The sequence below is a fragment of the Homarus americanus genome, unplaced genomic scaffold (genome assembly GCF_018991925.1).
Source record: "Homarus americanus isolate GMGI-L3 unplaced genomic scaffold, GMGI_Hamer_2.0 scaffold31037, whole genome shotgun sequence".
In the NCBI taxonomy this organism is placed as follows: domain Eukaryota; kingdom Metazoa; phylum Arthropoda; class Malacostraca; order Decapoda; family Nephropidae; genus Homarus; species Homarus americanus.
This window is the reverse complement of record NW_024722227.1, coordinates 21,236,181-21,249,976: the sequence shown is the minus strand read 5'-3', so window position 1 is coordinate 21,249,976 and position 13,796 is coordinate 21,236,181. Positions and strand designations below refer to the sequence as shown.

Here is a 13,796-nt window from a genome sequence, read left to right as displayed (position 1 = left end):
GAATTAGGAACGATATTTGTATAACGAACGCTTTTGTTTGCTATAACGCTTTATTTTTGGCTACTATTTCTCCAATTTCAGGTACAGGGGTATGCTATAATCTAATCTAATTCGTTCTAGAACCTTGTTCGTTATAGCATTCGCTCCTCATAGGGATTAACCCACTCCAGGCCCCCAAATACAATCACTTAACACTGGAAAAAATATAATATAAAATTGTAAAAATTGCAAAAAATTGCATATAAATAAGCACCTAAACACCTGAAAATAAAGAATATCATTAATATTTGTAATAAAAAACAATAATGAAAAAAATAAATAAAAAATAAATAAATAAATAAATAATGTTCGTTGTAGGAGCCTCTGCTCATAGCATCTTCAATTTTATAGGTAAAACCGCTCAGGAATATTCGTAGGAGATCTGTTCGTTATAGCATACCCCACTGTAATAACTGCGAATATAGTAAAGAAGAATATCAACAAGAAGCGCTTCTGGTGATAGAATTCTCGGTGATGATCGAAAGAAAAGTAGATAGTATCACTTGAAGAGAAGCTCGACGACAACTCCTCAAAATCACCCTCCCCCCATCAAGCATTTACTGTATGATTTCCATTATTAGATATGAATGTAACATTTATTTAGACTGTGCTATCTCTTTGTGTTAGGCTAACTACTAAATTTTTTCGATTTCAGTAATCTGCACCTAACCCTATTTTCTCCATAAGCCCTGTTATTTATTAGAGTTTTCTATGTAACACTATATTTTACAAGAACACAATTACTGCTATAGCAGAACTACCTGTACAGTATAAAGAGGATTTAACGGCGGCACAGCGAATTTATGTTTAAATACTACAGTACTGTGCAGTATATGAACACAACCAGACAACATGATGTTAAGCAACAGAATACCCAGAGTAAAGTCTCACCTCCCACAGGTCGGAGGTGTGCTCATCAGGTTGCTGATGGCATCATACAAGGGCAGGTCCCACAGGTCAGAGGTGTCATCAGTTGCTGCTGATGGCATCGCTATTAGCAACTGACAGGTCAGAGGTGTTTCATCAGTTGCTGTTGATGGCATCACATACAAGTGTGTCCCACAGGTCAGAGGTGTTTCATCAGTTGCTGTTGATGGCATCACATACAAGTGTGTCCCACAGGTCAGAGGTGTTTCATCAGTTGCTGTTGATGGCATCACATACAAGTGTGTCCCACAGGTCAGAGGTGTTTCATCAGTTGCTGTTGATGGCATCACATACAAGTCTGTCCCACAGGTCAGAGGTGTTTCATCAGTTGCTGTTGATGGCATCACATACAAGTCTGCTCCCACAGGTCAGAGGTGTTTCATCAGTTGCTGTTGATGGCATCACATACAAGTGTGTCCCACAGGTCAGAGGTGTTTCATCAGTTGCTGTTGATGGCATCACATACAAGTGTGTCCCACAGGTCAGAGGTGTTTCATCAGTTGCTGTTGATGGCATCACATACAAGTGTGTCCCACAGGTCAGAGGTGTTTCATCAGTTGCTGTTGATGGCATCACATACAAGTGTGTCCCACAGGTCGGAGGTGTTTCATCAGTTGCTGTTGATGGCATCACATACAAGTGTGTCCCACAGGTCAGAGGTGTTTCATCAGTTGCTGTTGATGGCATCACATACAAGTGTGTCCCACAGGTCAGAGGTGTTTCATCAGTTGCTGTTGATGGCATCACATACAAGTGTGTCCCACAGGTCAGAGGTGTTTCATCAGTTTGTATAGTCGAGTCTTAGCTTGTCATACCGAGATGTGTTGTTGGTCCTTGAAACTTCCTGGAAATAAGATAAATAACTATACGTACTGTATAGTACACAACACTGCACTGAAAAACTATTATATTATAGGCAGGGGTTATTTGGCCAGCATCCGGCTTAATAACCACAGGTTATTTGACTGGGATTTAAAATAAAACGTTACTTTTAGCCACAGAAAATTCTACAAATTATTTTATTTATAATTTCCAAGTACAAGTATTAGAAACAAATTGATGATATAGAAATAACACGGTAGAGGTGGAGGAGACGGTTAGCACCAGGATGTGTTTATATACGTAATTCACAGTTATACTTTGGATGATATAGTGTAGTGGATTTCTCCCCTACAAACGCCGTGTGTCGCTGACTGGCCGACCCCCCGCGAATCTGCAGGCGTATCCCTCGTGGTCAAGGTCAGGTAACCAGCGACGCCGAACAAAGCGGGGGCCTTCCATCAAGCCACGCCTACCGCGGTTATTTAAGACCTGACCTCGTGGTGACCACCCTCTTTCTACCTACACCAACCAGCAGGCAACACCTGCTCCACCTCCTGCCTGGCGGTCCTTGCTCCCGCCGGTGAGCATGGCAACCCACAAGCTGGTCCTCCTCTGAGCACCCTCACCAACCAGCTCTCTCTACATCACACTTGTAACCACGCTGCCACTTCCCAGCACCAAGCTGCACTGTACATCCAATACAATATGTATACAGAGAGCACATTGTGAGTTTCCTTTCTCCATCCCATCCTGAGTGTGAACCCAAATATCAAGTAATTCTAATAATGGCGACCCCTGAGGACTACTCTCACACAGATGGAGGAGAAACTGACTTCCAGTCTTCACAAATCATTTATCCACACAGGCAGCTCTCACGGTTCTACAGGTAGCTACTGTCTCTCACACCTCAGCAGGTTGACACCCTTATAGCTCGGCGACTTAAGCGACAGCCGCCCCTCTTCCCGTTCTAAGCACCATACATCCTACTGACCCCAACACACCTGTCCAGCCTCAGACGTCGCCATCTCTGCTACGTAACCCCCGCGTATGTTAAGGGCCGACTGTATTCACTTGTGCCCAGGAACCGGTTTTGTTTTTTTCTTTCTACACAATGGTTTCCGCTGGACCCCCACCACTCCCGAGAAGCCCTGAACTATCTGGCCCAAGCCCAAGAAGGTGCGATGCGCCTTAAGTTATGAGGTTAAGTGCAATATTGTTCAGGAGTTAGAAAAAAAGGCATGAGACAGGTGGATCTGGCCAGACAATATGGAGTGAATGAATCAACGATCTGCACGATCAAGAAGGATGCCGGCAAAATCACTTCACACATGAACATTACCAAGTCTGCAGGTGCCTCGCTGGTGAAATATTGCCACAATAAGGCGCTGCTGAAGACCAAGAGTTTGTTGGCAAGCTACATTATTTGTCAATCAAGAAGGAACATGGCGGTCGACACTCAAGCACTGCAGGACTACGCCCGAGAACTCTATGCAGCAGTAGCAAGAAAAATGGGAGTTGCAGAGCCCAAACCCTTCAGTGATTCCGCTGGGTGGCTGCAAGGTTTTAAGCGATGCAACAAGATCACGAATATTGAGATAGTCGGAGAAGGAGCAAGTGCCGACCGGGCTGCTGCCATGAATTTTCCCCCATTTTTACGTTAAATTATGGAGGAAAGACAGTACATCGATGACCAAGTGTTCAATATGGATGAATCAGGATTGGTCTGGAAGAAATTGCCATCTAAGACCTTCGTAGTCAAATCTGCGAGCAAGTGTCGGGGGCGCAAAATGTAGGAGTGCATCACCGTAATGTTCACCACCAATGATCCGACACTGCTAAGCTGAAGTTGTAGGTGATCCACAAAGCCCGCAAGCCGCATGCCTACAAGAACATGGACATGAACAAGTTAAATGTCCACTGGCTAACCTCAGGGAAGGCGTGGATGTTCTCTGGTTTGTCCCTCTCCTGGTTTGACAACTGTCTCGTTCCTGATATCAAGAAATTCTGCGTGGAAAATAACGTGCAATTCAACATTTTGTTGCTCCTTGACAACGCACCAAGACACTCACCCCTTTTGCTGGATCGTCACCCCATCGTAAAAGTGGTCTTCCTTCCCGCTAACACTACGTCATTAATCCAGCCCATGGATCAAGAGTTGATTTGCAACGTGAAGGCTGCTTTCTCCGCCAAGACGTTTCGGCTCCTGAACAACTTCACCAAAACCAAGGATAAGCTGCAGAACCTAGAGAGTGGCACCGATAGCGAGAGTGAGGAAGAGGAACACGAACAAGATTTGGCGGACCATGAAGTGCGGGTCAAGCAGTTCTGGAAGCTGTTTAACGTGAAGAAGGCTGTTGATTTCTTGGTGGAGGCATGGGGGCAGCTATCTGTGGCAACGATTCCGCACGCGTGGCAGCATGTGTTGGAGGGTATCCCAGGTGGGAAGCGGAGGCAAGCGGTGGCTGGCGAGGCTCAGTCTGTTGCTGTGGCATTGGAGAATACAAGAGAGGCTGCACAAAGTATTAGAGCTGCAGGCTTCTCCGAGACAACCAACGAGGACATCCTGGAAGTAATCAGGCAACCTGAGATGACTGCGGACGAGATGTTGGAAGATGATGACGTCAGTGAGCAGCGAGGTGTTACAGAACAACAAGAGCAGAAACTAACTCATGCTGATGTGAGGGAAATCATCGAGTTAGCCGAGAGATTGAAGCTCATCCTTGCCAAAGACCCAGTCAATCATCGCTACGACGTGTCGAATAACCATCTGTTGAAATGCCAGGAGCCCTATGTTCAGCTGTATCACGACCACATCAATGCTAGCCGTCAACAAAACATCACTGAGTTCTTCACCCGCCAACCATCACAGCCAACCCAAGTCAGTGATAGTGAGGATGTGGACTTCGAGGGGTTTGACAATGAGGCCCTGCTAGCCTCTGTGGTGGATAGAGACACAGATGAAGGCCAATAATCTGCCCTCTACCTCAGAACCAACCCCCCATCCCCATGTGCCCAGCCATCTCTTCTACTAACATAAGTGTTAAAAAACCTAATATTATTGATATTTCCCTTATATATTAATTGTGTGTGCATACCATCATAAAATTAAGATGTTGTTTTTACTATAATGTACAGTATTGTGTCGGCAATAACCAAAAAAAAGGTTAGTTTGGCAGTCGGCCCAGTCTCTATTTCAATTAATCCCATATGTTCTGTTATTTTATTTACGCGTTTCGCTTTATACGAGGACCTCCATGGGTTTAATTAACAGCGTAAAACAAGACTATAATGTACTTACCACAATCTCCCTAAAAATACTTTAGCTTTCCCATTTATTCAAGACATCTTCAGGTTACGAGACCCACTTATCCCCCACCCAAGAAAGGGTGACCTAACATTCCATCAGGAGGTCAGTAATATGAGACCACTAGTCCCCCACTCTAACTCCACCTGACATTGAGTCAGGTCAGACACCTCCCCAAAACACTTTAACTTTCATCTTTATTCAAGACATTTTCCAAAAATTCTCTCGATTTAAATTCCTGTTATCGGAGAGTTCTGGGTTTGAGGGATTCCAGCTAACGGAGATATTACTGTATTTATTTTTTATTATTACCTGTATTACTTTACAGTCGGCCCTTAACATACGCGGGTTTAGCATACACGGATTTGCAAATACGCGGATTGCCCCACCGGAGGAATATTCTGTACATTGAAGTAATTGAAGTACATTCAAATCGAGCGCCATTCAACTCGCAAGCGGCACCGAACATGGGACACCGCCTGCTCCCGCAACCTCACACACACACGCATAGCTCTCCCTCACTCAGTCAGTCTCGCTGTAACCACGCTTGTGTTGACATCAGCATTGTAGTTGCAAAAATATTACATTTCCGTGAATGTATTATATCAAGCACAGTATGAATAGAATATCACTAACATAAGAGTATTTTAACCGAAAACTACTAAAAAAACGAGTAACATATCTTGAACATCGGAAGGTTAGGTAAAGTCTTTTGTTTTCATGTAGTTTATCCTAATTTACATTGAAATGCATTACGTTTCAGCAAAACTACTATTTATTTCTGAGAATATGGAAATGTAATATTTTGCTGAAATGACGTACGTATTACAGTGGAAAGTGACGAAAGCAATGACTTTCGCTTTAAACGTTCAAAAGATGTTACCGTAATCGCTTTTCGAATGGTTTTCAGTTAAAAAACTGTTGTATTACAATAATATTCTATCCTAATTCACTTGTGATGCAACAGTTTTTTTAACTGAAAACCATTCGAAAAGCGATTACGGTAACATCTTTTGAACGAAAGAAAGCGAAAGTCATTGTTTTCGTCATGATTTTATCCCACTTTCCACTGTAATACGTACGTCATTTCAGCAAAAATATTTCATTTCTGTGAATGTAGTATATCAAGCACAGTATGAATAGAATATCATTGTAATATAACAGTATTTTAACCGAAAACTATTAAAAAAACGAGTAACATCTCTTGAACATCGAAAAGTTAGGTAAACTCTTTTGTTTTCGTCAAGCATTTTATCCTATTTTACATTGAAATACATCACGTTTCAGCAAAACTACTATTTATTTCTGAGAATATATTCATTCTGGCACAGTTTAGGTAAAATATACATGTGCTGTAACATTTTTTTTAATTGAAAATGATTCGAAAAACACGTACCCTCTAGCCCTGTTCAAGGAGAAGACTGGGAGGAGCGGTTTGGTGCTTAAGACGATGACAAGGAAAATGATTTTGATGGATTTTAATGAAAATATTAAGAAAGACCCTGGCCCTGTCAAGGAAAGTGGCTGCTGAAGGCTTCCAGGACATGGCAGAGGACGAGATTAGGGAGCTAATTGAAGAGCACGACACTGAGCTGACCGTGGAGGATCTACAGGAGTTAGTAGACTCAGGCAAGGAAGAGGAAGAGGAAGCGAAAGGGAAAGAGGAAGAGGAACAGCACCAAGAAATAACGTTGGAGAAGTTGGGGGAGATGACCAGGAATATTGAGGCACTGAATAACCTGGCCTATAGTATGGACCCCTCCATGGTGCGTGCCCTGAAATTCAAGCGAAGGATGGATGACGTTTTTGCTCCATACAAAAACATCATGGAAGAAATGAAAACAAAGAAACGACAACTCCCCATCACCATGTTCTTTGATCACCGAAGCAGAGATTTAACACCATCAATCACTGGTGGCAGTGAGGAAGCAGCTGAATCCACCGTCGCCCAACTTCACCACCCGTTATGGAATTGAGTGACAATGAGCCCGATGACCCCCGTCCTGTCGCCGAGGATAGGTACGGTACAGTAAAGTGAAATTTTTATCTCTTTTTTTTTTAATAGCTTTTCTTGCCATGTTTATTGTTTGTAAAAATGCACAGCACAGTACAATTCAGTACTGTACATAGGAAGTGGAGGTGCAGTTATTCACAAAACATTTGTGTTTGTTGTCGGCAGTAGTGATGGGGAGGAGGTGGAGGAGGCAGCGAGTTGGGAGGAGTGGTGACCTTGGACGTGGGAGCAGGGACGAGTGGAGATGCCAGCCAGTACATTACGGGTGTATTAATTGTTTTTATAGCTATTTTTGCATTTTAATATTAAATACTGTACATTATGTTTCAACAAAACTACCATTTATTTCTGAGAACATGGAAATGTAATATTTTTGCTGAAATGATGTACGTATTACAGTGGAAAGTGGGATAAAATTGTGACGAAAGCAATGACTTTCTCTTTCTTTCGTTCAAAAGATGTTACCGTAATCGCTTTTCGAATGGTTTTCAGTTGTGGGATTATAAGGCTAATGATAGGATAGAATATTATTGTAATACAGTACGAGTACAACAGTTTTTTAACTGAAAACCATTCGAAAAGCGATTACAGTAAAATCTTTTGAATAACGAAAGAAAGCGAATGTCATTGTTTTCGTCATGATTTTATCCCACTTTCCACTGTAATATGTACGTCATTCCAGCAAAAATATTATATTCCATATTTATTTCTGAGAATACGTATATTCATTCAGTCACAGTTAAGGTAAAATATACTTGTGATGTAATATTTTAATGAAAATACGGTATTGTAGTTTTCTTTTGTTTCAAATTTAATTTACAAAGGTAGATGTTTTACATCGTCCTGTGCATATCATACCATGCATTTGGCTACTGTGGGCTTGCTATGATGAGGCAAGAGATCTGCCCTGGCAATTGTACCAACACTCAGCTGGTGGTGCATCGTTTCCATTGTTTACTGGTAGTTACTGGTAAATATTTTTCAACCTAACGAAACTATTACCCGTTTAGAGGTCGACCCCCAATTTTTGGCCAAATAATTTGGTCTTAAAAACTCGAACTACACACAGGTATATACGGTAAATAAGGCCATGGGGGGCCAGGGTTTTTTTTTGGGGGGCAAGAATACGCTGATTTTTAACATCCACGGGTATCTCTGTTACCTAACCCCCGTGTAAGTTAAGGGCCGACTGTATTATTATTTTCTTTATTTATTCCTCACATTTACTGGTACAGTATATATTATATTATTTTATGTACAAAGAATAAGTTCTTCCACACGCATCCCTCGCACGCATCCAGCTCAAGTCACACTTCAGGCAGTCCCCCAGTTCAGCTGACTCACAGACAAGTGGTGGCCACCATGGTGGGTGTGTATGCCATGATGTCAACTCATGCATTTATAGCCCAGTAACCCAATGCTTCAACACATTTACTTCCCACGTATGAGACGCTCCAGGGATGAAGCACCAAATTATAAAAGCTGAGAAAAACGCGTTTAAAGTTTTTTGAAGTTCAAACAACAGTAACTTTTTTATTTTTTAAGCGAGAGGGTTCACTTTTTTTTTATCGTGCAGCTGAATCCCTCTCCTAGGGAACAGTGAAAACTGGAAGTTAGTACTGTGAATAGTTATTATTTTATTGCGAGTTGAATGAGAATAACTACCTATGATGTACAGTACAGTTGTTTGATCTTCAAAACAACAATAATCAAATTTTTCTGCTAAATTTTCTTATTATTGTGGGCTAATACTGTAAAACAAGTTAATGATCACCAAAAACAGCACTCGTCTTACACTCCCCCATAAACCCCCCAACCCCCCTCAAAAAAAATGAAATAATAATAAAAAACTCATTTGACTAACAGTATTTATCTTTCCGTCCCTATTATTAGCCAAAGATTTATAATATTGTTAAGTATAACAGTGTGTAATAAGAAGGAAATACCACTACACTCATCCTCCCCTCCCCCCTAACATAATTAACATACAAATACAAAGGCGGAGAAAGTTTGCATAATCTTTGGTAAAAACAGTATTATGACAATAGTATTACAATCTTACTTTGTTTAGTTCCTTCGTTTTATTATCCCTGAAGATCGTAGTAACTTGAAGTTATGTAAATCCTGAGGAGTGCGTATAACTTTAATGGCCTCGTCATAATCAATCACGTACTGTTCTCATGCACGTCACCTGCACCATCGCCAGTAGCACTTGCATCACCATAATCAACGCTAAATTCACCACCAAAATCACTCTAACCAAGCACTGTTGGGGTGTCCACGTGAGCACTGTCGTCACTAAACACACACTCAGGAATACAGTGGTCCCTCGGTTAACGAACGGTTCGGTTAACGAAATTTTGGTTAAAGAATTACCTTACATAAGAATCTTCAATTCAATTAATGAACAAAAATTCGATTAACGAAATCCTTATGAAAATCACGTTTTGTTGTGATCATCAGCTGATCAGCTGATGGGCTACTCTTCCAATTCAGTAATCTGTTCTATGTTTACATTTGTTTCCAATGGAGTAAATATCAATAAAGTAGTGCTCTTTAATATTTTTGCATGTTTTATATTAAAATTATTAGTTATTTTAACATTTATTTAACATATTGATAATATATGCAGTACAGGGAACTAGTTTGTTGTGCGCCCATCAGATGCGTGAGTCGGTCACAAGGCGTCAGTTGGGCTTTGAAAACAGCGGAGAGAGCATCTATTTTGTTGGTGTCTTGAATATTTTTGCATTTTTCATTGAAATTATTGGTCATTCTGAACTTTTGTTAACATATTGATAATATATAGCACAGTGCTTGTTGATTTAAAGAAAATAATCTTAAATTACAGCTAGTGAACTTAAAATTATATTGGTGAAATTACTGCATCAAGCATGGGTTCCCTGAAAGGTGATTTCTCCTCCATCCCCACTTCCTTCTCTTCTCCCTTCTCCTCCACCCCCACTTCTAATTCCCATCATCATCATCAACCAGGAACCTTCTACAGAAACACCTCAAAGTAAGTGAACTTTACTTTGTATGTACTTTTCGGTGAGCTGGAACCAATTACCCAATATCCCATTGAAACAATGGATTCGGTTAACAAAATTTTCAGTTAACGAACGACCTTCTGGAACGAATTATGTTTGTTAACCGAGGGACCACTGTATTGTGAAAAAGTATAGAGTATTACACCACAATTACCAACATCCTTCATGTTGGGTTGGCTAGATGGCTACAAAAGAAATTTTGTAAGTTTGATCTATGTATCAACCCAGCTGCCACTCAGATGCCATTCATTCTAGAGGCAGTAATTTTTGTTGAGGAAAAAATTGCCGCATGACAACCCATCTAACCCATCTTTAATAACAGCTCTCACATTTTTTCTACATTTCGATACATTTTGTTGTCTTATTTCTGATTATTTGTGAAAGGATTTTCCCATTATTAATTATTTTGTGTGTGTGCATGCATGTGAGCATGTGTGTGTGCATGCATATGTGCATGTGTGCATGCGTGTGTGCGTGCGAGCACAGAGTGGTGTAATGCGTTTAGTGTGTGCTCCCTCTCGCTTTCAGCTACCACAACTGGCTAACCGTCGTGGTGAACAGCAAACAACTAGCACAAGTCTTGGCCTTCAAGTACACAGCTTCTTTACCATCAAGACTCCTACTGTGCCTCCTCGTGGCAACACATGGTAACTGAGTGCCTTGTGGGCCCAGGCTAGACCAGCAGGGGATCTCGGAGTAGCAGTGGGCCCCAGATAACTGTGCATAGGCACGCTGGTGTCTGGACACGTCCTGACACCTACCAACCACTGCCCAGCTGCCTTGCAGATTAACCTTGGTAGGTATAAGGCTACGGGAGTAAACCCCTAATAAAAGATCTGCGGTGGAGCCCCGCATCAGGCTGACATGCTTACAGAGTTCCAACAAGACCCCAACAGCGGTATAGGTTTAAGAGGTGACCAACATGGGAACCCAACTACTAAATCAGTGGACGAAAGCAATGCCTGATGGACAGGCTACTAAGGTGAAACCCAACAAACTGGGCTATCGCAAGTCCATTGCAACTCTCCCTCTCCCCAGTCATTGCAACACTTGCGCCAGTGGATCAGGAAAATGGAGAGCCAAGATGTGTTGTTGCAGCCTGTGCTCCTGCCTCACCACATAAATCAAGTCACGTGCAGCCATCATCCAGCTCATTATACTTCTCAGGCAGAGATGACTGCCGGGAGTCTCTAGTCACAACTCTGCACAGATAAGATGGTCGTTTATGCACTGGGATCTAGGCAGCAGTTCAATCCGGTCCTGTCTGTGCGACTGAGCAGCCTCCTTGAGGACCCACTTTGCTAATCCCACAACGGTTCTGACATTCCATGCAGCGATCATAAGAGGTTGTATAATTTGTTTATGTTTGGATCTGTGATTATGATTGTGTTTTCGACCACATACGGATAATGATCTTACTTGGTGCGGTTGCCGAGTCAGGTTGATTCTTTTAGCAGGCTATGTTCAGGGCACCCGCACCCAGTAAGGTCATCCTTATGTGGTCGAAAACTCAGTCATAATCACAGATCAAAACAAAAATAAACCATACAACCTCTTATGGTCGCTGCATGGAATGTCAGGACCCTTCTGGATACTGGCACAAATGCGCGTCCTGAAAGAAGAACCGCTCTTGTGGCAAAAGAGCTGCCTAGGTATAACATCGGCATAGCAGCCATTAGTGAGTCCCAGCTCCCAGATGAGGGCCAACTTACAGAATGGGGGTCAGGCTACAACTTCTTTTGGAAGGGTAAGCCTGCTGCGGAGAGAAACCCCATTTATGGAATTAGCTTTGCCATCCACCAATGCATCCTACACAGGCCCACTGAAATACCTGCTGGGATCAATGAGCGCCTCATAACGCTCCAAGTCCCACTTCTCCATCAGTGCATACACTCCAACACTGGATGCAGAGGATGGCATCAAGGAGGCTTTTTTTTGCTGACCTTGATAGTGCTAACATTTATCCCCAAAGAAGGTAAGGTTATGTTCCTTGGTGACTTCAATGCCAGAGTTGGCAGAAATACTGACATTTGGCAGGGAATCATAAGGCAAAATGGACGAGGCAAGTGTAATCCCAACGGCCTGCTCCTCTTCAACAAGTGTGCTGCAAACAACCTCATTATCACCAATACCTTGTTTAGGCAAGCTGACAAGTTCAAGGGTTCATGGCAACACCCACGATCCAAACACTGGCTTCTCATTGATACATCATTGTCAGAGAAAGAGATAGCCAAGATGTCCTCATCACCCTAGCCATGCGTGGCTCAGACCACTGCGACAGTGATTATCGGCTCGTAAGGGCCAAGCTTTCACTTCATGTCGCCCCAAAACGGTGAAGGCAGCAAGCCTCCAGAAGAGGATCCAGAGATAGCACATGCCTTCAGAGAGCAGTTCAAACTTGGGCTGATAAACAACCCGACAAATAACAACCCAAATCCTAGTGCCGAATGGGGCATTCTCGATACTGTCATGACAAAAACCTGCAGAGACCCTCGGCCAGACCGAATGAATACACCAGGACTGGCTTGATGAAAATGACCCGGAAATCAATGTACTCGTCAATGATAATCATGCTGCTTTAACTGACTGGCAAAACAATCCTCAGTCTCAAACCAAAGCTGATACCTTCCACAAGAAGAAAGCAGCGGCCCAGGGTGAACTTCGCAATCTAGAGAACGACTGATTTAAAAATAAATCTTGTGAAACACAAAAATTTGCAGAGGAGCACAAGATGCACGAATTTTTAAATTCCACTAAAACATTTTATGGGCCAATCATTCATGGCACAGCCCACCTCTGCTCATCCGACAGTAACTCCATAATTAAAGACGATGAAGGCATCCTTCAGCGTTGGAAAGAGCACTACCATTCACTGCTCAACCGAAACACTGATGTGGATGTCCTGACTACCCAGCAGGTCCCTCAGCAATCCTCAAACCCTGGATGAGGTAGCTACTGCCATCAAACAGATAAAAATTAACAAAGCCTCAGGGCCCAATGGAATCCCAGCTGAGGTGTATAAAGCAGGAGGACCTCTGCTTACCAGCCGTCTCCATTCTCTCCTAGAGAATATATGGGAAAAGGAGGAAATCCCACAAGCTCTTAAAGACGCCTCCATTGTCAATATTTATAAGAACAAGGGGGACTGGTCAGACTGTGGCAACTACCTCGGGATCTCGCTGCTGTCAATAGCTGGCACGATTATCGCCGAGTCGTCCTAAACAGACTTCTTCCTGAGGCAGAAAACTTCCTCCCAGAATCACAATGTGGTTTTAGACCATCAAGTGGCACCACTGACATGATCTTTGCTGCCCACCAGATACAGGAAAAGTGCAGAGAACAGCGTCGTGAACTGTACATGGCCTTCATCGACCTAACCAAGGTCTTCGACTCGGTCAACAGAGAAGCCCTCTGGAGGACCCTCAGCCGTTTTGGCTGCCCACCAAAATTCATTTTCATTGTGAGGCAACTCCACAATGGCATGAACGGCAGTGTCCTGTACAATGACACACAGTCTGAGTTTTTCCCTATCCAAACAGGGGTAAAGCAAGGATGTGTACTGGCACCAAATCTCTTTTCCATTTTCTTGACTGCTCTTCCTTATTCGTGCCAGTGCCAAATTAGGCGGCCGGGTGGACAT

At 42.7% G+C, this 13,796-nt stretch overlaps 1 protein-coding gene across 1 annotated transcript in view; it reads left to right on the top strand.

Annotated features, from left to right (window-relative positions):
- The window catches only part of LOC121862631, a 4,592-nt gene extending 3,548 nt beyond the window's left edge, over positions 1-1,044 (top strand). Inside the window, exon 2 of the mRNA XM_042360949.1 lies at positions 940-1,044. Coding sequence (XP_042216883.1) covers positions 940-1,044 — 105 coding nt within the window. The remainder of the gene's footprint in view (positions 1-939) is intronic.
- The last annotated feature ends 12,752 nt before the right edge of the window (positions 1,045-13,796 follow it).